General features: G+C 43.0%; 1 protein-coding gene and 1 pseudogene across 16 annotated transcripts in view; one reads left to right on the top strand and one right to left on the bottom strand.

Moving 5' to 3' along the window:
- Nucleotides 1-24,578, bottom strand: part of LOC147015767 (uncharacterized) — a 239,677-nt gene that overhangs the window by 19,132 nt on the left and 195,967 nt on the right. For 12 of the 16 annotated variants that reach the window (XR_015049843.1, XR_015049840.1, XR_015049850.1 and 9 more), the window contains one exon: nucleotides 8,894-8,990. Coding sequence is in view for 1 of the 16 variants with exons in the window: in XM_085848272.1 (XP_085704398.1) it covers nucleotides 8,948-8,990; nucleotides 23,832-23,899 (111 nt within the window). In the remaining 15 variants the exon portion in view is untranslated. Of the gene's footprint in view, nucleotides 1-1,754; nucleotides 1,993-8,769; nucleotides 8,991-23,831; nucleotides 23,900-24,578 lie in introns of those variants that run through there. The other 4 variants (XR_015049839.1, XR_015049836.1, XR_015049849.1 and 1 more) reach the window with 3 other exon arrangements.
- Nucleotides 11,081-13,265, top strand: LOC147015771 (uncharacterized; annotated as a pseudogene).

Genomic DNA, 24,578 nt, shown 5'->3' with positions numbered 1-24,578 from the left:
TGACCACATTCCCAATATGCACTACATAGCGGCCTTTGGTGGCCTCAAAACGGACATCAAAACCAAAATGTGTGGTAGCTTTCAGCCTTGCCCAGATTCTGAAGTGCTGACACCCAAAAGTCGGGGGCCTTAAGGTGCTACGGTTTTGCTGTGAAAGGGTAACGTATAAACACACAAACAAACACAAAAGCACTTGAAAATATTCATAAGATTTAAACGTTTTCACTGCAAAACACGTGCTGGAACCCCTACGTATATATTTTTTTCCAATTGCAGCATGGAAGCATTAAAATTCCACCATATTTGCATATGTAACTAGAATATGGCACTCGGTAGAGCGTATACCTCTGCCAGGCTGAACAGTTTACGTTTTGGATCCCACTGATAGGCTGAATCTGGATTCGGATCTGAAACAAAATCTTATCGGCTTGTTCTGCCACCTACCCATCTCATTCACCAAGTTTTGTCATAATCCGTCCATAATTTTTTGAAATATCATGCTATGTATCGTTTTTGGCCCCATCTCTCAACGGTGAAGAATCACTTGAAAAATTAAAAAAATTTTTTATCGCATCTGGCTCCAGATCTGGATCTCCATCAAATTCGAATCAATTCTTCCTTGCCACACACCCAACCTGTCCACCAAGTTTCGTCTGAATCCATCTGCAACCTTTTGAGATATCCTGCTCACAGACAGACAACCAAGAGGACAGACAGACAGGGGTGAAAACATAACCTCCGCCCACCTTTGATGGTGGACGTAATAAATATATATTCCCTAATCCATATCGGCCCACACTGCCACATCGCACACTTAATTCTACATTCCTTTTTTTAAACTTTAACCTTGACCAAACAGCTACAACAATTAAGTTGAATGAAGGACATGCTTTCTGACATCAGATATAGTAGGTCCTATCCCAATCAATGTACCATTTCCACAATCTACAATGTTCTCTGCCCTCTCCCCTCACTTTTCATCACACCATGCTCTTGCAATAAAAGGGGTCAGCACAAACCAATTTTTTGCAGGGAATTTTCAGTCCCAAAACAAGGAAAAAAGATGTCACCCCATGTAGCGGGACAAACAAAGTGCTCCTATTAATCATTTAAAGGCACAACATTCTCCCAGTAAACATTTATAAGCAATTCCTTGTCGAACGAGCCGTAAATTGCTATCATTCCCCATGACCCTTGCTCATGGAGATTACGTGGGAGGCTCAAACTTGGGGCCTTGCGGAACTGCTGAGATTATATCCTTACACTGTGCATTTGCCCCGCAGGGACAAGCCGGAAAAAAATTGTCCCTCGCTAGCAGCTTGAAAGCATTTGTCGCAGTCGTGCAACTTGTATTACGGAACAATCCTTCATGAGGCACAGCATCTGTGATTCACGTTCCATGGTCCCTTCCTATACGCTTTGTGATGACTAAAACAAAAAGTATTGGCAAGCAAATTTTTCTTTTCCGAAGAAAAAAAAGTTTAGAGATTAGTTTAGAGATTGACTTCGATTTCCACCTTTGATGCACTTTTCTGAAGGCTGACAGCAAAACTTTTTCAAAGAGCAAGCATCATGATGTGGAAGTGTGGGCATTGTTAAAAAAAACGATTTTTTTTTTTGCTACCTTCTGTGTTATGTGGATTTGGCTGTGATGTAAAAGCATATCAGAGAACAAACATATAAGGTAGGAAAATTCTAACTTTTATCCCTTTTAATTGTGTCATGTGCAAGACTCTTCCATGACAGGTTCACCGCTTCACTCATGGGGTTCTTGGACACTTGAGCCAGTCCGACTGCCGAATGAAGCTCCTGCTCTCACATGAGCACGACGTCCACGAGCACAATGTCCTTCATGGAAGTTGTCAGAATCTTCAAAAACAGGTGGAATCCTTCGCACCTTCCCTGAAGACATGTGGATGGAAGGGCCAGAGCCTCCAGCATGATTTTCCATGAAACGTTTGCACCGTCATGCTTTAGCTGTCTCTGAGGAGGCTTCAGAGTAAAATATGGGCGAGCGTATGGAATTCATCTTTTTATGTTTACATGGGAGTAGAGGATAAATCATGCAGTTATACATACGGCAAAGGGAATTAAGCGCAAATGCATTTGTTCACTAGCCACATGTTGGCTCGCATTTCATGAAAATTATGTGTACTCTTTTGAGTTTGGGAATGGGGGTGGGGTGGTTTCACTCAGTGCCTCTATACAAAGAGTTTGGCCAACCCGGTTTTGCACTGGGTAACAAAATGGCACCTATTGCTTAGTTCATCAAACACAAAATCTCCTCTCCCCCCCCCAAGAGGAAATTCTCTGTATGTATGTTTATGTAGGTCTGAAAATCATAGAAAAACTAGAATGAAAATCTTTGACGTCATGACGTTGCCAGATACGACTACATCATTAGACATACTTGGACCAAGTTTGATTTAAATCCCTGAATCCACATTTAAAATATCAAATAATTCTGTCTGCCAGACCATACGTCCGATTAGGTTGAAATTTAAACCATATGTTCCGCATGACTACTAGATCATAACTGTGACGTTTCACATCGATTGATGAAGTGGTTCAAGACAAAAACTTTTCAAAGAATTTTGTACAAACCAAAATGGCTGCCAGACCATGTGACCTATTAATTATTCATGAACACCATGGTATCCACAAGGCTTGGGGAACATGGAAGTGAAGTTTCCCCTCGATCTGTCAAGCCGTTATGGAGAAGAAGATTTTAAAATGTTTATTCATTTAAAAAAATCATAGCTGCCAAACCATATGACCTATGATGCCATAGGTGGGGAACTTTTGGTTCCTCATGGATAGGCGATCATACCTGCAACGTTTTGCCTCAATCTGTTCAGCCATTATGGAGAAGAAGATTTTTGAAGGTTTTATGTTAACAACAACATGGCTGCCAAATCACGTGATGGATGACATCACCTTTTTTTTGCCAATTACAATTTAGTCCTAGATGACCCTCAAAAAATTTCATACTGATCGGATAAAGCGTTTGACATGAAATTATGACGTCATAAGGAAGCCACATATAACATCATCAAAAAAATTGCCCTTGTTTTCCATGAGGGGTACACATGATGCCAAGCGGATAAGTGGTTCCAGAGAAAACATTATTTAATATTTTTTCAATCCAACATGGCCACCGAACCATGTGACTTATCAATTATTCTTTATCACCCTCATATCCCCAAGTGATGGGGAACATGTATGTGAAGTTTCCCCTCAATCTACACAGCCATTCTAGAGAAGAAGTAAATCCAAGATAGCTGCCAGACCATGTGACCTATGACATCATAGTTATCAAACTTTATTCAGCATGGATAGTCGATCATTTGTGTGCAGTTTCACTTCGATCTGTAAAGCGGTTCTGGAGAAGAAGATTTTTTCCTTTAAAAAAAAAAAAAAACAATATGGCTTCAAAACCACATGACAGATGACGTCATAACAATTGTTTATGTGCTGAAATATTTCCCGAGATGATACTGACAAATTTTCATACTGATCAAATGCAGCATTCTACTTATCAAATTTTGACCACTTCACTGATGATGTCATAGTCAAAGCACTCTTATTCTGAATGCAGAGTAGTTGCCAGGTGCCAAGTTTCAATTTTTTTTCTTCTTGGGGTTTAGGAGACACAGAGGTCCAAAATTTTTCCGTTTTTCCAACATGGCTGCCACCCGACGTGACCTATGACGTCATAATTATTAAAAAAAACATTCTGCATGATGAGTGTTGCATCAATGGTCAAAATTTAGTGTCAATCGGATAAGTAAGTGGTTGTAGAGAAAACAGAGAAAATTCGCATGGACGTACGGACAACCCGAAAACAATGCCATTTGAGACATTGTCACTGGGGGTGGGGGGGCTAAAAACGGCTGGGCCGATTTAAATATGCTTCCAGGTGATTGGCTCAAAACTAAACAGGTGCCATTTTGTTACTCAGTGCAAAACCAGGTTGGTCAAAATCATTGTGTAGAAGGCACAGGCTGCATTATCATGGACTGTACTATGTGTACCTTTTTCCAAGCGAAGATTTCAGGCCATGCTCTTTCATTGTTTAAGGCCAGTGTTTCTGTATGTCTGTTTTATATGCCATGCAACTCTTTGAGAATGGACCTGCACAGTTTTTGGTGATGCAATATGTGAACCAAGCTTTCCGGCACCTCTAACTATTTGTTTAAATCCATACTTCATTTTAAACACACTCTACACATTGAGGAATTTCCAGGTGTGAGAAGGGACCTTGACTTTCAAAGCAGTTGTTTACACTACTCAGGGACCAGAGCAAGGACATGGTAACATAAAAGGGGTGATGATGTAAGAGCTGTCTGTAGGAGCACCACTGCTGTGAGGCGTCATGACTAAAGTAATGGCCAAGAGAGTTGTTACTGTATCCCGACCATGTTTCAGACCATTCTTTGGACGACTGGTTCAAAGTTGGAACAGAATCTCAGAGCCCTGACGCAGGTTTGGACTCTGTGGAGCCCCAAAAGTTGATTACATGAGGATTTGTAATTCACCTAGGCTGCAGGCACACACTGGCCTACAATTTGTGAAAGATATTGTCGGATCTTTCATGTGCACAAACAGAATCAAATACTACTGGCATACGGGTCCAAAGCTGGATGATAGAATATAGATGAATCTGGTATCAAACCCAGACTAGACAGCTCAGAGGGGAGTACGCTACTTTTGAACTGTCCTGTCGGCCCGATGAGAGAGAGGGAGAGGGAGAGGGAGAGGGAGAGGGAGAGGGAGAGGGAGAGGGAGAGGGAGAGGGAGAGGGAGAGGGAGAGGGAGAGGGAGAGGGAGAGGGAGAGGGAGAGGGAGAGGGAGAGGGAGAGGGAGAGGGAGAGGGAGAGGGAGAGGGAGAGGGAGAGAGAGAGAGAGAGAGAGAGAGAGAGAGAGAGAGAGAGAGAGAGAGAGAGAGAGAGAGAGAGAGAGAGAGAGAGAGAGAGAGAGAGAGAGAGCGATCACTGAATCCTGGTTTCACTCATGCTGTGCTGGGCTGAAGTCCTGGTTCAAGGTCACTGTATTGACATTGAGCACTGCTCGATACGGACACCTCTGCCTGACCACTTGCTGGACATTGCGCTGTCTCTGAGTGTGCATCTGCAGTGTCTTTTCTCCTTTGCAATCCCTGCAGGCATGCAGTGTACATGTTCCTGAATGATTGTGTTTTGGGAATGTGGAGAATTTAGAACCTTGCTGCAGCTAAGGTAAGATGTCCAAACTGCAAATGTTCATTCATTTAATTGCATAAATACTGGCTGTTGTTCAGAGGATCCCATATAAAAAAATGAAGGCAACTCCATGGAGTATATCACTTTCTAATAGGCAAGGCTCAGCACTGACAATTCGAACACTGAATGGTCTTCATCTTCTGTGCAGCCATCATTTACAAATAAGACCGAGCACATGATGCTGGGTTGAAAGGATAGCTTTGAGGTATGTACGCTCACCTTTGAGCTGTTCTAGCCTTGGTTTGAATCTCGAACCAGCTATAAAAATAAATCATGACCATGATAACTTGTGAACAAATGAAGGGATTGCAACCAAACTTGGAAAAAGTATGAACTTTGCTTCAAAGATGAACTGATTCGATTTTGGGATTAAAAGGTCAAAAACCTATGGTTATGTGACCTTTGATTGAATTTTTTTTGTGACTGCAATCACTTGTGAACCACAGAAGGGTTTTCAACCAAACTAGGCAAAGTATGGACTGTGATACAAAGATGAACCGGATCAATTTTAGGTTCAACAGGTCAAAGGTCATGTGCCCCTTTGAAATTCATTTTGCAGATCATAACTCAGGTTAGAATCATCTAATGTCTTCTCTCTTCTACTTACCTCTATTTTCTCTCTCATGTGACCTTTAATTTAAATCAAATGTAACAGTCGGTTGACATCTAATGTAGGTGGAGGCATATCCATCGACATATTAACATCAAATTACTTTGTCTAGTTATTGTTGTGGTTGTGCTCATTAAAGAGGCATGACCACTCGACAGACCTTTTTCCTTGCGATGGATTCACAATGAGTTGGTCTGTTGGACCTCAGGTTTGCGGAAGGCCTTCGGAGCTTGTGCCATACAATATGCACCTTGTTTAATTTTGTCAGCAAATTTTAATATTTTTTACAAATCTCAGTTTTTTTTTAGGTCTTCATAAAACAAAGATGCCAAGTCATGCAAGCATAAGAAGTGATTTTGATGAAGACCAAGCAAAATTTCTCCATGCATGATACATAAACTGAGATTCATCAATTCAATTTGAACACTCAACAAAAGCCGTGCAAAAGTATGTCGTGTATTATAATTGTTTCCAGAAATACTATCATTATTTAACAGGTGAACACATCTCCATTACCTTGTCTTTACCACCTTAACACCAACACTGATGGAAAATTTCTCCCGAAATTAAATTATGATGCGCTGGCCCTCCAAGAAGGATATTAAACAACTTTCATTTTCAAGAACATCAGCGAGCTCTTTATTTTAATTTTACAACATAATGTGAGCTTTGAAAAGCATTCACTTTTGTTGTTTCAAGTAAACCTATTATTATTATTGAACATTGTAAGAATGCACATCATGATTATTTACAGTTACAGCATCCCTTTACAAATATTGTTTATGTCGAGCCAGATTGATCAAATACAGTGACTTTCATGTCAATGTTAAATTATCAACAAGAGTAGGTTATAAAATGCAAGTAGAAGATGTTGAGCGCTGTTTTCCCACTTGTGTTACTCCCATGAAAAAGAAATGAGAATTTACTGCATTGGATGTAAAGAAAATCAGAGTTTAAGCTAAACAGTCAGTGAACGAGTCTTTACTCCATACTTATCACTCATTATATCCTATTATGTTCAGCTACCATGACAATGCGGTCTTCCTCTATGGCTTTTGGTTTCCTGACCCTTATTTAAATGTCATTGCTGACTTCTGGGAATGTTGCTCAAAGTGGATTTTGTGATCTGATCGAGCAAGAAAAGAGAGAGAGAGAGAGAGAGAGAGAGAGAGAGAGAGAGAGAGAGAGAGAGAGAGAGAGAGAGACATGGAGAGAGAGAGAGAGAGAGAGAGAGAGAGAGAGAGAGACATGGAGAGAGAGAGAGACATGGAGAGAGAGAGAGAGACATGGAGAGAGAGAGACATGGAGAGAGAGAGAGACATGGAGAGAGAGAGAGACATGGAGAGAGAGAGAGAGAGAGAGAGAGAGAGAGAGAGAGAGAGAGAGAGAGAGAGAGAGAGAGAGAGAGAGAGAGAGAGAGAGAGAGAGAGAGAGAGAGAGAGAGAGAGAGAGAGAGAGAGAGAGAGAGAGAGATAGAGAGAGAGAGAGAGAGAGAGAGAGAGAGAGAGAGAGAGAGAGAGAGAGAGAGAGAGAGAGAGAGCGAGCCCTAAAACCCGGGTGGGGTGATAGGGGATGGAGGGATAGTGATAAAAGATGGTGGGGGTGAGGGAGTCTCAGGAAAGAGATGGGAGAATGGAAGCCAAGAAAAAGAGTACAAAGTGGATTCTGAGAGAACGACAAAGAGAGACAGAGTCTGAGCAAAAGGATTTTTTTTTACATCAAATCTCCAAATCTCCACATATGCTATTTGCCTATACACATGCCTTCTTCCCTGATTACTTGTGGTTTCTGGGCAAGCTCAGGAAATGTGGAATCTACTTGGCATGAACATCAAAGGTTTGTGAGAATGGGCTGCCACAATACCACAAGTGTGGGCAAGCAGACCAACCTCTCCGCAACCAACTCAAATGCTTCAGATAGATACATAGAGGGCATCAAGTCGTCATTCAGCTTGGAGTGGAACCAACATTAACAGAAAAACACACCAAGTGAAAGGTTTCAGCCTGTTGTCTCTGTGGTCACATGGAATGTATTGTTCCTTTCAATTGGATGGCTGACTCTAAATCAGAAAGAAAGCATTGCAAAGATATCTCATGAATCATGCTTGCTTGTTAAAGTTTCATTTACCACTTTTCAGTCGATAACGCAGCTCTGCGTAAGCTCGTTGATGACAAATAAATTTGTTATTTCCATAAATTACCTTGCCTATAAGGAACAATCTGTCCTTGCAAGCAGCAGATCGGAGGAATTTTAAAAACTTGAGAGCACACCAGATGCAGAAGCGACCGATATGTTCACATGATAGAGTCTGTCTCTGCACTGATAAGAAGACCTTGCTTTCATAACGGACCTTGGCTATCAGATTACAGTACTTTATAAGGTGTCCGACAAAGGTGAGCTCTAGTTTGGACGCAAGTGAAAGGAAATAAGATTTGTCAAAACAAGGTCTTCAATTTGTCGAATCCCTTTCATGTCAGAAAAAGTTATTATAAAGAAGATTGTTCATTCTTCACACCGAAGGACGATATTAAGTACATGCTGTCATGTCCTGTGTGTACAAGTTGTCCAGTGTTGAAAGTCCATGTGATTTGTTATAGCTTGCATGTCCATTTGTTTGTCATAACATGTTGCACATGTAAGCCAGATACATCTGTCAAGACCCACTTCAAAAGGCGAGTTGTATTTTCCAGGAGTGTTATTTTTATTCTTTTAAAGGTTGCCATTCTTTAAAGAAAAGAAAAAAAGAGAAAATTAACTGCAGACTCTTGATATTTGCGTTCCCCATTTTGGGATCAAGACAAGCATTTAGTTTCCTATGAAAACATGAATGGTCTTTGAATGTATCTTTATCCAACTGGGAGAGATTATTGGGTACAAATACAAACCCCACAAGCACACTTTTGGTACATTATTGACAATTGCATTTTATTTGTTCACATTTGTACACAAGAACATATTTCATTATTAATGATATGAATCTTGTGCCTTCTAAGTTTAGATTGGAGCTTTTGCCAAAACATACCATGAGATCTTTAACAGCATCCAATGACCGGTGCTGGCAGACGGGTCCTTCGATTTAATGTCCTTCCGATGGATGGTGCACACATTGTCGTCTCGCCCTGCATGCAAAACATAAGTTGTGACAGTTTGGGGGTCAAGATTCAAACCCAGACAAGAAAGCTCAAAGGCAAGTATACTTACTGCTAAGCCATCCTGCCAGCCCTTGATAATTAATAAATAACAAAGTTCAACTTCCTTTCTATGTCTTTGAGGATTGCCTAAGAGCTGAATGACTGCAGAGGTGGACGGTCAGCAAATTAACACGGAAGAGTCGGAATCCTAAGATAGAAGTCCAACTCCTTTAAAGACTGGAAAGAAATGAAGGATTGATTTGCCAATGAAAGACATATTCAGTGGTCGATTGTAAATCGGTTGTTGGAGTTGAGAGAGAGCAGGAAGCTGAATCTCAGATGGTCTACAAGGAGTCAGTTAGTGTACTACTCAGGTGCAGCCTGTTGTTGCAAAGGATATTCCAATGACTGAAAGAGGAAAGAATGCAGGATCATGATCAAAATAATAAGTTGCCACCAATTTATCAACTCTGCAGGGCTTGAGACAATTCTATTTCACCCTTTTTTAACCCCATAAATTTACTTACACAACCAAACTTTTTAATGGTTGAGCCATCCTTGCTCATATAAATATATGTTTGTTTTGTAAGTAATTGTGTGATTCGATATGAAATATTTCATATTTTCCAGCTACCCTATGGTAGTATTGTAAAATATTATTGCACATTAAAACTTATTACTCAAATGTTATAAGCGGCATGATTATGACTGTTGAACCAACAAAGAAAAAACACTCAGTCTTGTATAAACACTCTGCCACAATTATGTCACAGCCTGCACTACTTATCCGCCAGGACTCTGCATGGTGATCAGTTTTTTTTTCTCGTACAAGGGGAGAAATGTGAGCTTGTGCACATGCTAGTGGGGCTTAAAAGTTATTGATGCAGAATAAACAAGAAATGTTCCTCACAGTCAAAGACCTGATGTGGGAGACGATCCGATTTTGTACTTAAGCTCTTGAGAATTACCGCAAACAGAATTATACCCTTTTAGCCTCCAATGCATGAGTACAGAAGTACAGAAGTAGCCAAGTACAGAAGTACTGTATATAATGGGATGTAGAAGTTTCAGCCTATAGCGGTGTCCAATGCTCCACTGCATTGCCTACAAATGCCTACTTTCAGCACCTCATGCATTATCACTTGGAGTCAGCAGCAAAAACAGTTGTACGTCATGAACAAAATTCACATCGACAAGTGGGATGAAGACAAAATTTATGCACAGCAACCGCTCTCTCTCGATCAATTTGGAATTTATTTTGATGCTGCTCTGAAAAATGGAACCTGGCATTCAATTCTGATGAATCTCACAGTCGCACTGGATTGCACCAGAGTATCCCGGGACTCACAGTCTCACTGGGTCTCCTGGGCTGACCACATAACAAAGCTTGCCTCCAAAGTCAGCCACGAACTGGGCGTCCTCCGTATTTTCAACTCATTCCTTGAAAAATCAAAACTACTTCCAACCGAGAAGGTCTCTGTCTTTAGCTCAATGGAGTACTGCTCTCTGCTATGGGCCAGGACCTGAATTCTCCGTGATCTAAAGTTCTCAACATTATTGACATCTAGTGGGGTGCCCGGACCCTCAGTCATTTCAAGTTGATGCAAAAGTTTACTTTTCAGTATCACCTTGAAGGTTGGGGTCTATGGAATAATTGTGGTCTTTATTATGGTCAGCCCCCATGGGTGAAAAAGAGGGCAATGAGGGAAACCAGAGCCCCCCCTCCCCCAGACAGCGAAGTGAAATATTGAAACGATTGTAACTTTTGAACCGATGATCCGACCTGAACATACAGTTTGAGGTCTCTCAAGATTTGGGATGAGGAGTCGCAACTTTTATATTTAAGGTATATTGTCACTCGAAGCATCTTGTGTGCATCTTGGGAACGTTTTCGGTGCCACATCAAGGACTTGATGCATGTCTTACTAAAAAGAGGGAATCTGTTTGAGGAGAGCAGTGGGGACCTAGTTACGTTGGACAACGAGGTGTGTGTCGACAATTCCGCTGCCACCTCTGTCCATCTTTTGGAATCTATGGGATAAGAGCAATATGACAACTTCAAGAAAGATGTGCTAGACTTGAATAACATATTTCTGACAGCGCCAACCAAGCGAAACAACTTCTTGTTGTTCCTTGACCTGAAAACCTGGAAGAAGACAGCAATTAAGAGGCAAATTCAGCACTTCAAACAACATGCAGTGCTGTTTGGAGAAGCTTTTGTTGTGCTTGAGAGCTGAGGAGGAAATCTGGAGTTTTCCAGCTTCAATCTTCCCCATACCCACCTGCATTGTCATCTGAAGGGTCCATAAACTCTTGTACCAAGTCAGATTTATTGGCATACATTATGGAAGCCAGTGCCACTACTGACCTTTCTGGGGATGAGGAGCTGGTTGTGCCAGACATTTACGAGGTCATCGTTATCGATGGTGGAGTGTTGATCCACTCACTTCCTGGTACAACCGTCCAAGGAAAGTCGTTAGATGAATATTTCAACAAGGTATTCTGCCCAAGGGTCCAGCACGACGTGAAATGATCGAAGGGAGTGGACATTGTTTGGGATCAGTACTGTGCAATGACAATCGAAGGGGTCACAAGGGAAAAATGAGGAACAGGTACTCGACAATGCATGTCTGGTCCTGTTAAAGTCTTGGGGAACTGGCAGAATGTTTTGGCAAATATAGATAACAAGAAGGAATTGCTCTCATTCCTGTCAACAAAGATTGTGCAAGTACAGTTCCCAGATGACAAGGATGTCTTGATCACTTCAGGTGATGAAGTCCTCAATGTTGGGAGTGGTCCTCCTATGGGACCAAGCAACCACAAGGAAGCAAACACTCGCGTCCTAGTCCATCTCCTCCACACTCTCCAATATTCGTTTCTTGGGATGGTTCATAATGGGGACACAGATGTTGTCATCATACTTCTGAGTAAATTTGACCACATCATGGCCATGAACCCAACTGCAGAAATCTGGATTTCATTCAAAGAGGGAAAGACAACCAGAATGATCTCCCTGAATACCATCGCCTTGAGCTTGGGAGCCATGGCCCTCTTCCACGCATTGACTGGCTCAGACAGCACATCTTCATTCAAATTCAGTGGTAAGCGATACTTTTGCAAAACAAAGGACCAAGTGCCATCAATCATGGAAGAATTTGCAACTGTCGCTAGCTCTCCATTCCACACATCAGCAAAGTTGAAAGAAGCAACGATGCAATTTGTCTGCAGGCTGTACTCCAACGAGTCTATCACCGACAACACCGATGTTGACCTTGTCTGAATGAGGGTGTTCTGCCAGATGACGATAGACGTGAAAATAATCTCCGCCCCCCCCCCCCAAGTGTGACACTGGGCCAGCATCTCAAAAGGAGTGTCTTCCAAGCGAGCATCTCGACTCCAGTCCACGAGCCATTGGTGCCTGTCAAGAACCCTTGGAATCATGGTTGGATGGAGGACGGTGGGAAGCTGGTTCCCATTTTGGACCACTCTGTCCCTTGCCAAGGACATCTTCAAACTCGATTTCAAGTGCACTTGGAAAAAAATCTGTTCGTTGTGCAAGTGCAAGAAGGCTAACTTGAAATGCACACATGTCAATGCCAACAAATATGTGGTCCATTTTTTTCAGTCGTTTTTGTATTGCATATTACTGTTCAAGCAGTTGTTCATCACCGGTGGAAATTCATTCTGTTTTAGTGTTCAGATCATATTTCACAACCCAACCCAACACTTGTTCTGCGATTTAACGATAAATAAAAAATTTCAGTGTTCGATCACGTCCAAGTATTGGATTCCAAGAGAATCAGTTTGAGGTGAAGGGTCAGCCTCTCACTCACCCGCCATGAACCAGCAGGCTCATATTGGTCCCAAAGTGAAGGAGGGGTTAGGATGGGGAGGCAGATGGAGGAACGGAATAAAAGGTAGGGTGATGTTGTGCAGCGTGTCGAGAGAGGTGCAGCGTATTCAATGTAAGTGATTGAGGAAAGTATGATATGTGTGTCGGTGCCCTCACCCAGACGGGCCAAGAGGATGAATCGTTGCTAATTCTTTGATAGCTCTTTTGTGCGTCTCAAGTAGACAAATCATCAAGTAGCGATAGCTCGGAAAGATCTTGTGAATTAGTATGTATGGCCGCTGCGTCCCAGGAACTTGTGCTGCCCATTTACTTGTGACTCGTGGGCCCAGCCTGCTCACCCTCACAGACATTCGCCCAAGCGCAGCTCGTCCCACTCTGTTCATCAGACGCAAACGGCTCCGTTCCTTGAATGCACCATCTTTTATCGCTCCTGAATGAGGTGTGGCTTCTGGGAGCGAAGGTCACCATATCACCCTCTGACCCACATGTGCTGCTTTCTCATTGGCGCATGCATCCCATAGCTGCTCAGAGGTTTCATGTAGTAGTTCCCAGCACCATAGTAGCAGTGTGGATTACACACCGTGGTAGCAGTGTGGATTAGGCGTCGAACACAATAATTGCCTTGCAGTGCGGTGATTGTAGTGCTGGACTGGCTTTGATTGTGTATGTTCTGTAATGTAATTTAATGTGTGCATGGTTCTGCTTTGGGAATGTGCAAGGGGAAGGAGAAGGATAAGAGGGATGGGGAGAGGGATTAAATAGATTGGTGAAGCAGGGGATTTTAGGAAAGGGATAATCACAAAGGAGATTTGAACCTACTAGACACACACAACGCATTTTCCTCATCCCTGATACGAGGGGGGTGGGTAACCTAACTAAACAAAATTACTATAGAAATATCTAAACTAGTGATCCCTTATGTGTTGAGTGTGATAACCCGGGGTCATTCCACAACCACAACAATATCATGAAATGTTTAAATCAACCCACGTAATGGTAGGCAAAGGAAGAAAAAAAAATATGCTGTACTAACGCTGTCTGTGATATATTAAGCTGAAATTTAAACAGCGACCATGACTTATTCCATATTTTGAATGGCGATTCAAATATAGCATTTCATGGAGCATGTGAGAAGCTCGGTCTTTGCATCCACGAAAAGAAATAATTGAAATCAAACCAAACATATATGTAAACACAACCGACATATCACAATGTAATTATTGATACCAAGCAACCATTCCATTCATGCTCGAGCAAATAAACAGCGTTTTCGTCTTTGTTTTTTCAGTCGATAATTAGAATTGAGGGTTTGCGTTAAAGCAATACTTGAAAAGAAAACATGTTTATTTATTCCATTCACGGTGCACAATCCTTTGTTGTGCGCACAGTTTGTTTATAAGGTTAGCTCCTGCTTTGTGTGCATATCTGTAATGACAATAAAAAAACATTTATTTGGTACAAAAACAGTGCAGTTTAAAGAGGTTGCCAAAATATAAACGTTACAAAGCTTATACTTTGCAACAAGACACAGTATCTGGATTATATCTGAGTATAGGGTATAAATTTGGGAAATTATATAAAAAAATATATATATATAAAAAAGTGTATGTAGAGACAAAAACAAGCGAGAACATGTAAGAGGTTTGTACAGGCATTGACGCCCGCAGTTACTCGTATATACCTGATACAACAGCGCGTATCGTAAATTTAGGAACAAATCTCTGAATTAATCACCAAGGCTGCATGTACATAGAGTGTGTCAAATCACTGTAATACATGATATTTACTCGTTTTTTAAATTTACTCTGAGTTACTCCTTGTAGTTGTAAAAAGATATGGCAATCTTTATTATTACCTCCGCCACCTCGGGTGGGCGGACGTTGTTTTCACCAATCTGTCTCTCTGTGAAAAGGATATCTCAAAAGGTTGTGGACTGATTCGGACGAAATTTGATGGACATGTTGGGTGTATGACGAGGATGAATTGATTCGATTTTGGTGAAGATCTGAATCCGGATCCGGAGACGAGAATTAAATTTTTTTTTTAAGGATTCCTTACGATTGAGAGATGCGGCCAAAAACCACATATAGCATGATATCTCAAAAAGTTGTGGACGGATTCAGACAAAATTTGGTGGACATGTTGGGTGTATTACGAGGATGAATTGATTCAATTTTGGTGAAGATCTGAATCCATATCCGGAGACGAAAATTGAAATTTTGTTTTTAAGAATCCGGATCCGGCGACGAGAATTTTTTTTTTCTTTAAAGGATTCCTTACCATTGACAGATGCAGCCAAAAACCATATATAGCATGATATCTCAAAAAGTTGTGGACGGATTCAGACAAAATTTGGTGGACATGTTGGGTCTATTACGAGGATGAATTGATTCAATTTTGGTGAAGATCTGAATCCATATCCGGAAACGAGAATTTAATTTTTTTTTTTAAGAATCTGGATCCGGTGACGAGAATTTTTTTTTTCTTTAAAGGATTCCTTACCATTGAGAGATGCGGCCAAAAACCATACGTAGCATTATATCTCAAAAAGTTGTGGATGGATTAAGACAAAATTTGGTGGACATGTTGGGTGTATGACAAGGATGAATTGATTCGATTTTGGTGAACCTCTGAATCCGGATCGGGAGAGGAGAATTTTTTAGATTTTTAAAAAAGGATTCCTTACCATTAAGAGATGTGGCCAAAAACCATATATAGCATGATATCTCAAAAAGTTGTGGACGGATTAAGACAAAATTTGGTGGACATGTTGGGTGTATGACAAGGATGAATTGATTCGATTTTGGTGAACCTCTGAATCCGGATCCGGAGACGAGAATTTAATTTTTTTTTTAAGGATTCCTTACCATTGACAGATGCAGCCAAAAACCATATATAGCACGATATCTCAAAAAGTTGTGAACGGATTCAGACAAAATTTGGTGGACATGTTGGGTATATGACAAGGATGAATTGATTCGATTTTGGTGAACCTCTGAATCCGGATCCGGAGAGGAGAATTTTTTAAATTTTTAAAAAAGGATTCCTTACCATTAAGAGATGCGGTCAAAAACCATATATAGCACGATATCTCAAAAAGTTGTGCATGGATTCAGACAAAATTTAGTGGACATGCTGTGTGTATGACAAGGATGAATCGATCCGATTTTGGTGAAGATCTGAATCTGTATCCGGAGACGAGAAAATATTTTTATTTGTTAAAGGATTCCTTACGATTGAGAGATGTGGCCAAAATCAATATATAGCACAATATCTCAAAATGTGGATGGATTCAGACAAAATTTGGTGGACATGTTGGGTGTATGACAAGGACAAATCGATTTAATTTTGGTGAAGATATGAATCTGGATCCGGAAACGAGAATTAAAATTTTTTTTTTAAAGAATCCAGAGACGAGAATTTTTTTTTTTTTTTAAAGGATTCCTTACCATTGAGAGATGCGGCCAAAAACCATATATAGCATTATATCTCAAAATGTTGTGGACGGATTCAGACAAAATTTAGTGGACATGCTGGGTGGATGACAAGGACAAATCAATTTGATTTTGGTGAAGATCTTAATCTGGATCCAGAGATGAGAGTTATTAAACTTTTTAAAGGATTCTTTTATATTGAGAGATGCGTCCAAAGGCCATATATAGCACGATATCTCAAAAAGTTGTTGACAGATTCAGACGAAATTTGATGGACGAGTTGGGTAAGTAACAAGAACAAGCCGATTTGAGTTTGGTTCAGGTCCAGATCAATATCTGGCCTTTCAGTGCTATACAAAACATAAACTGTTTCGCCTGGTGGAGGTGTACGTGCTTTACCGAATGCCGTTCTTGTATTTTCATGTATGAATGGTAAAACTCTCACTACACTACAATCCAACAATTATTGTTGTGTGGTTGGTATTGAACCATTTTTCCATGAAAGTATATTTAACAATCAACTTTACATATCTTTTGATACTTTTATTAATATTCATCACATGGCTATATCACTGTGACATTATAGTTCAGGAAGATAGAGGTGAAAGTAGTGTTGTACTAATATCCAAACGACATGTAGAATGAAGAAGTAGTCTTGTTGGTGAAGGATAATATTGATCTGCATCTTTGGACTTGTAGAACAGTGGATGAAATCAACAGGGCATTGACTGAAATATGCTAACCGCTGTGGGAAGTCATGAGAAGCTTGGATTTCAGCCATAACCCTTCATCGGAGATAAAGAGGGTTAAAACACTCAATGTCAGCTTCGTCTTGCTTCCCACAGTGGATAGCTTTCCTTATTCAATGTCTTGTACATTTCATCCATTATCCAAACGATATGTCTGCCAATGCACCACTCAATGCACCACTCTGCCAATGCCAATGCACCATAATTCCATATGCCAACCCCTTCCTGACATACATACGGTGTACCTAAATTCCGCTCAGACTCCTGCGTATCATGGCATGTTGTGGGGTATGTACTTTTATTTTTTGTTTTTGTCTGTGGGCACACTCCATATGGAAGATGTCAGAATTTATGACCTCCCTCATTTTCTCATAATATAAACTTTCTGCTGTTACACTCCCCTTATTACCCTCTTTCTCTCCCCCACCACTCTCCTGCCTCTTCCACCTCTCACATTTTAATTTTTTTCGATTTCCCTTTTCTACATATCTCCTCACCATCTTTGTCCTCCAACCCCCACCTTGTGTTCATGCAATATGTAAGTCGCTTTGTTATAAAACTCTCAAAGTCTGTGAATATTATTGAAATGGTGAAATTACACTTAAAACTGTGATACACATATATTTTGTCAGAGATGGCATCAGGAAACGGAGGGAGTTGAGAGAAAATCCACAGAACCTTTTTGTCAGACCGAATGTTTCATCTTTCCTTAAATATTTTGTGACGTAATTCATTCAATCAGATAACAATAAGCAGAAAAGAGCAAATCCAGTTACGAATCATCAACATTACATTGCATTCCGTTTTGTTGATGCATTTTTTAAAGAGATTTATTCATCAAATTTAAAAGAAAAAATAATGTCAAGGAAGAGTATTTTACCTTTTATTTATTTGATTGATATATATATATATATATGTAAAATAGACAGAGAGAGAGAGAGAGAGAGAGAGAGAGAGAGAGAGAGAGAGAGAGAGAGAGAGAGGAAGAGGGGGATGGAGAGGAGGAGAGGGAGGGGCGAGAGAGGGAGAAGGAGAGGGAGAGGAAGAGACAAAGACAAAGACATAGAAGTTGACAGATTAAATGTTAAAACTTTTGAACGAGATGCTGATCCAGTCATGAATTGCAAAGTTAAAAGTAATCCGGTTTAGTTGGCCCGTTGTTTAAGGAGACAGTTTTATTACAAATGATAAATAATGTTTACCTTCTGCTTCTAAACCCCATCAATACTTCAAAATGAATTATCATGCCGTTAACTATGATGACAGATATTAACGACTTCTCTTGATTTATAAAGTCCTTACATTTTAATCCTAAAGTAGAATAATTCTTTCTTTGTAATAAATGTGTTTCCACTTCCGAACACAAAACCAATTGTAACTCATAATGTTTGCGATGTTTTCTTCCTTGAAAACGGATGATTGCGACTAAAAAAAAAAATGCCAGTGATTGCTTAATCTCCGATGATCTCAGCGTTTTTGCAAAATAACATCCATGCTTGATTGTTGGTGATTGATCACAGTGCATTTTGCAGCAGTTCAATCTCATCAAGTTTGGAGAATGAAGAAGGCAGTGACAGTGGAGGAGGTAAGATAGATTTACAGAGGATTTCGAAAGCATGAGTCATGCTCCTGAAATCTGGTGTCTGTCTGCATTGGCAGACAGGTATGAACAATGCATGAAATCAACAGGACATTGATTGAGGTTTGTCAACTGCAGTGGGAAGCAAGGAGAAGCTGAGGTTTCAGGTGTTAACCCCTTCTTTGGGGCAAAGGAAAGTTAAAACCCTCGAAGCTTCAGTTTCTCTTTGCTTTTCACAACGGTTAGCATTCCTCAATGAACGCTCTGTGGATGTCTCGCATTGCTTCACCATGTGTAGACAGAGGCCACAGAAAGTAAGGTAACACCCCATGACATAATGAGGGAAATGAAGCGAATGTTCCTAAAGTGTGATGATGTTCCTGAGTGTGTGATGTTCCTAAAGCATACCATTTTCTCTGTACTAACATCTCTCTATCTCTATCTCTATCTCTATCTCTATCTCTATCTCTATCTCTATCTCTATCTCTATCTCTATCTCTCTCTCTCTCTCTCTCTCTCTCTCTCTCTCTCTCTCTCTCTCTCTCTGTCTCTCTCGGTCTCTCTCTCTCTCTCTCTCTCTCTCTCTCTCTCTCTCTCTCTCTCTCTCTCTCTCTCTCTCTCTCTCTCTCTCTCTCTCTCACAGACGTGTTGAGGCAGATGGTGTTTGTCTCCGGATGTGTCGGAGTCGTGTTTATGTCTGGGTGCTATTTGTCCCTATACCTGTCTGAGCAGTATTTTTCTCCAGACATGTCTGGGCGGTGTTTGTCTACGGACGTGTTTGGGCGGTGTTTATGTCCAGACGGGAGTTTGTTTCCAGGTGCATCTGGGCAGTGTTTGTCCCCAGACGCATCCAGGAGGTGTTTGTCTCTAGACTCATCCGGGCAGTGTTTATGTCAGGACGGGAGTTTGTCTCTGGACGTGTCTGAGCAGTGTTTGTCTCTGAATGTGGCCGGATGATGTTTATGTCCAAGTGGTGTTTGTCTCTGGATGCATCCAGCTGATGTTTGTCTCAGAATGTGTCCGTGTGTTGTTTACGTACAGGTGGTGTTTGTTCCCGAACATGTCCGGACGGTGTTTATGTCTGGATGGGAGTTTGTCTCGAGATGTGTCTTGGTGGTGTTTGCCTCTGCACATTCTTTGTTTCCAGACTATGTTTATCTCTGCATGTGTCCGGGCGGTATTTGTCTCCAGGCGGTATTTATAGTATGTCCGGTAGAAAATGGATTTCAGACATTATTTAATTTCCATCTTCACTGTTATTTGATGCAGTAGCATTTTGATGAGACAGTATGAGACAATTAATGCTCCACCGCATGTCTGCCTTCCCTTCCTCTCACCTCATGCTGCCTTCCCTTCCCCTCACACTGCCTTCCCATCAACTCTCACTGCCTTCCCTTCACCTCTCACTGCCTTCCCCTCCCCTCGCAATGCCTTCCCTTCCCCTCATGTTGCTTGACCTTTCCCTAACACTGCCTTCCCCTCGCCAAGTGCTGCCTTCCCCTCGCCAAGTGCTGCCTTCCCCTCCACTCATGCTGCCTTCTCCTCTCCTCACACTGCCTTCCCTTCCCTTCAACCTGCCTTTCCTTCCCCTCACGCTGCCTTTCCTTCCCATCATGCTGCTTTTCCTTCCCCTCAAATTGCCTTCCCCTCATGCTGCCTGACCTTTGCCTCACACTGCCATCCCCTCTCCAAGTGCTGCCTTCCACTCCACTCATGCTGCCTTCCCTTCCCCTCACGCTGCCTTTCCTTCCCATCACGCTGCTTTTCCTTCCCATCACGCTGCCTTCCCTTCCCCTCACGCTGCCTTTCCTTCCCCTCACGCTGCCTTTCTTCCCATCACACTGCCTTCTCCTCCCCCAACACTGCCTTCTCCTCCCCCAACACTGCCTTGCCCTCGCCTCGTGCTGCCTTCGCCTCCCCTCATGCTGCCTTCCCCTCCCCTCACACTGCCTTCCCTTCCCCTCACGCTGCCTTACTTTCCCCTCACGCTGCTTTTCCTTCCCCTCATGCTGTCTTACGTTCCTCTCACACTGCCTTACTTTCCCCTCACACTGCCTTTCCTTCCCATCACGCTGCTTTTCCTTCCCCTCATGCTGCCTTACTTTGCCCTCACACTGCCTTTCCTTCCCATCACGCTGCTTTTCCTTCCCCTCACGCTGCCTTACTTTGCCCTCACACTGCCTTTCCTTCCCGTCATGCTGCTTTTCCTTCCCATCACGCTGCTTTTTCTTCCCATCACGCTGCCTTTCCTTCCCCTCATGCTGTCTTTCCTTCCCATCACGCTGCTTTTCCTTCCCCTCACGCTGCCTTACTTTCCCCTCACGCTGCCTTTCCTTCCCATCACCCTGCTTTTCCTTCCCCTCAGGCTGCCTTACTTTCCCCTCACGCTGCCTTTCCTTCCCATCATGCTGCTTTTCCTTCCCCTCACGCTGCCTTACTTTCCCCTCACGCTGCCTTTCCTTCCCATCACGCTGCTTTTCCCTCCCCTCACGCTGCCTTTCCTTCCCATCACCCTGCTTTTCCTTGCCCTCACGCTGCCTTACTTTCCCCCTCACGCTGCCTTTCCTTCCCATCATGCTGCTTTTCCTTTCCCTCACGCTGCCTTACTTTCCCATCACACTGCCTTTCCTTCCCCTCACGCTGCCTTTCCTTCCCCCTCACGCTGCCTTTCCTTCCCCTCATGCTGCCTTTCCTTCCCGTCACGCTGCCTTTCCTTCCCATCACCCTGCTTTTCCTTCCCCTCACGCTGCCTCACTTTCCCCCTCACGCTGCCTTTCCTTCCCATCACGTTGCTTTTCCTTCCCCTCACGCTGCCTTACTTTCCCCTCACGCTGCCTTTCCTTCCCCTCACTCTGCCTTTCCTTCCCCTCACGCTGTCTTACTTTCCCCTTACACTGCCTTTCCTTCCCCTCACACTGCCTTTCCTTCCCCTCACACTGCCTTTCCTTCCCCTCACGCTGCTTTTCCTTCCCCGCACAATGCCTTTCCTTCCCCTCACGCTGCCTTTCCTTCCCCTCACGCTGCCTTTCCTTCCCCTCACGCTGCCTTTCCTTCCCCTCATGCTGCCTTTCCTTCCCATCATGCTGCTTTTCCTTCCCCAAACACTGCCTTGCCCTCGCCTCATGCGGCCTTCCCTTCCCCTCATGCTGCCTTTCCTTCCCATCATGCTCCTTTTCCTTCCCCTCACGCTGCCTTACTTTCCCCTCACACTGCCTTTCCTTCCCCTCATGTTGCCTTTCCTTCCCATCACACTGCTTTTCCTTCCCCTCATGCTGTCTTACTTTCTCCTCACACTGCCTTTCCTTCCCCTCACACTGCCTTTCCTTCCCCTCACGCTGCTTTTCCTTCCCCGCACAATGCCTTTCCTTCCCCTCACACTGCCTTTCCTTCCCCTCATGCTGCCTTTCCTTCCCATCATGCTGCTTTTCCTTCCCCAAACACTGCCTTGCCCTCACCTCGTGCTGCCTTCCTTTCCCCTCACGCTGCCTTTCCTTCCCCTCATGCTGCCTTCCCTTCCCCTCACACTGCCTTTCCTTCCCTTCAAACTGCCTTCCCTTCCCCTCATGCTGCCTTCCCTTCCCCTCATACTGCCTTTCCTTCCCATCACGTTGCTTTTCCTTCCCCTCACGCTGCCTTATTTCCCCTCACACTGCCTTTCCTTCCCCTCACACTGCCTTTCCTTCCCCTCACGCTGCCTTTCCTTCCCCTCATGCTGCCTTTCCTTCCCATCACGCTGCTTTTACTTCCCCAAACACTGCCTCGCCCTCGCCTCGTGCTGCCTTCCCTTCCCCTCATGCTGCCTTTCTTCCCATCACACTGCCTTCTCCTCCCCCAACACTGCCTTGCCCTCACCTCATGCTGCCTTCGCCTCCCCTCATGCTGCCTTCTCCTCCCCTCATGCTGCCTTCTCCTCCCCTCATGCTGCCTTGCCCTCCCCTCACACTGCATTCCCTTCCACTCATGCTGCCTTACTTCCCCCCCATGCTGCCTTCCCTTCCCTTCACGCTGCCTGCCTTTCCTTTCTCGTCACACCACATTCTCTTCCCCTCACATTGCCTTCCCTTCCCACCCTTCCTTGCCCACAGCCATATCGTTCAAATCCAGGAGAATGGCACCATCCCAGCCCACCTGGATATTAACCAGCTCAAGGATGAAAGGGTAGCTGAGGAGTTTGCCAACAGGTTGAGTGGGGGTCTAGAGGTTCTGGATGTTACGGGGGATCCTCAATAGTTGTGGAGTGAATTCAACACTACCTATCTCGAGAGACTAGATAGGGAAGAGAGACTATCAATGAGAAGTTTGTGCTCGGGTCTTCCTCAGGAACCATGTCCTTGGTCGACATTAGAATCAACATCTTTGGTGTTCAGAACCACATAAGGTTGTGGGAAAGATAGGAAGCAACATCTATGTTATTGAGCCATTGGATGGGTCTGAGAAAACAAGAAAAATACATCTCCAGTATTTGCTGGATTGTGGGACATTAGTTCCTTATATCGCTCCAGCGAATAACCACACAGTAGAGCATGTAATACAGCCGAAAGACAAAAGTGCTGTTATCAAGGAGGAAGATGATTCCTTTGAGGGTATTAATTCTAAGGGACGCTGTACAACCTCCTAGGATGACAACAGATGGAAATGCAGATCAGACCAGTGGTTCATGCAAAGTTTGAGAGTCGGAACCAATTGTGGCTGAACCTGTTTTCGTTGAAGATGGAATGTTTCGCCTAATTAGACATTATGGAGGAGTCAACAGACACCGCTTGGTCAACATCCAAACCCATTTAAGTTATCTCATGCAGTTATACATCATGAGTTGATGTTGAATCCGGGTCCAGACCACCAACTATTGTGTAACATTGCTCAAATTCAACTATTGTTCATGCAGATGGCTGGTGCGAGGATGTGTATTTAATTTTACCAGAACTAGTGACGTATCTGTTCACATCACAAAAGTCCACTCGTTTTGGAAGGAAGCGCCATCCTCAGGCATTGAGCCGGTGATCGGTGCAGGCTCGTAATGATTGTATAATTTTCTGTAATCTCGTCTGTACTCGTGGATGTTACTGGGTGGGCTCGCTGCATCTCTAACCGGTTGTGCATAGGCGTCATGCTCTGCTACAGGGGGGAATTAATTAATGTATGGATTCATTCATGCCAATAAACCACACAAAAAGAACCTCAAGCTTTAACTTAAAACTCCTTGTTGTTTATTACCAAACGATGGAGGAGTACTGACAGGAAGGTGGTTCTTCGCCGAAAACGTTAGGACCAGAGACCATAGCCTGAGAGCAAAGAAGATGAGAGTTAGGACAGATAATAAGGCTGGAGTCTTTCAGTTATGGAATTGTTACCTCCAAAAACGATATGTAGCACGATATCTCAAAAATGTATTGGGCCCGATATGTTGGCGTGGATCAAGCGTTACGGGGCGGAGGTGTGTGCTCTTCCGAGTGCCATTCTAGTTAATGCATGGAATGGTCTCCCTGGAAAGGTAGTGACAGTGGAGGGGGTAGATATGTTTAAATCCGAATTTGATAGGTACGTGGATGCATTGGAGAAAGAGGGGCATGGGGAAATTGGCAGGACATATGGGGGAGCTTGTGTGTGGATGGATGATGGTTTCTGGGGTTAGTGTTGTGTATGCATAATTGTGTATGCATAATCCTGCACCAAAGATTCTCTGTGTATAATCCTTATGTGGTGATGAACATGCAGTTGTCAAAACAGAACACGCCTGTTTGAACCCCCCCCCCCTTTCTCTGATGTTAACCTTCTTTATATGTTTTATTGAAACTGGAGAATTGATAATGCTTTATCTTTAGGACAGAGAGGAAATCAGAAAAGGCAGGGATGTCCCAAGTGTGCGTCACATGTGGTGCAATTAGGGAAGAGCAACAATGTGATATGACTGAATGACCTTTTCCTTTGCTTTGCCTTGTTTATCAGAGTGCATCCTGTTCT

Source organism: Eptatretus burgeri, chromosome 12 (assembly GCF_056783735.1).
Source record: "Eptatretus burgeri isolate ZD-2024b chromosome 12, Ebu_testis_v1, whole genome shotgun sequence".
In the NCBI taxonomy this organism is placed as follows: Eukaryota; Metazoa; Chordata; class Myxini; order Myxiniformes; family Myxinidae; genus Eptatretus; species Eptatretus burgeri.
Note: the sequence above shows the minus strand (reverse complement) of the source record. Positions and strands in the feature narration are given on the sequence as shown.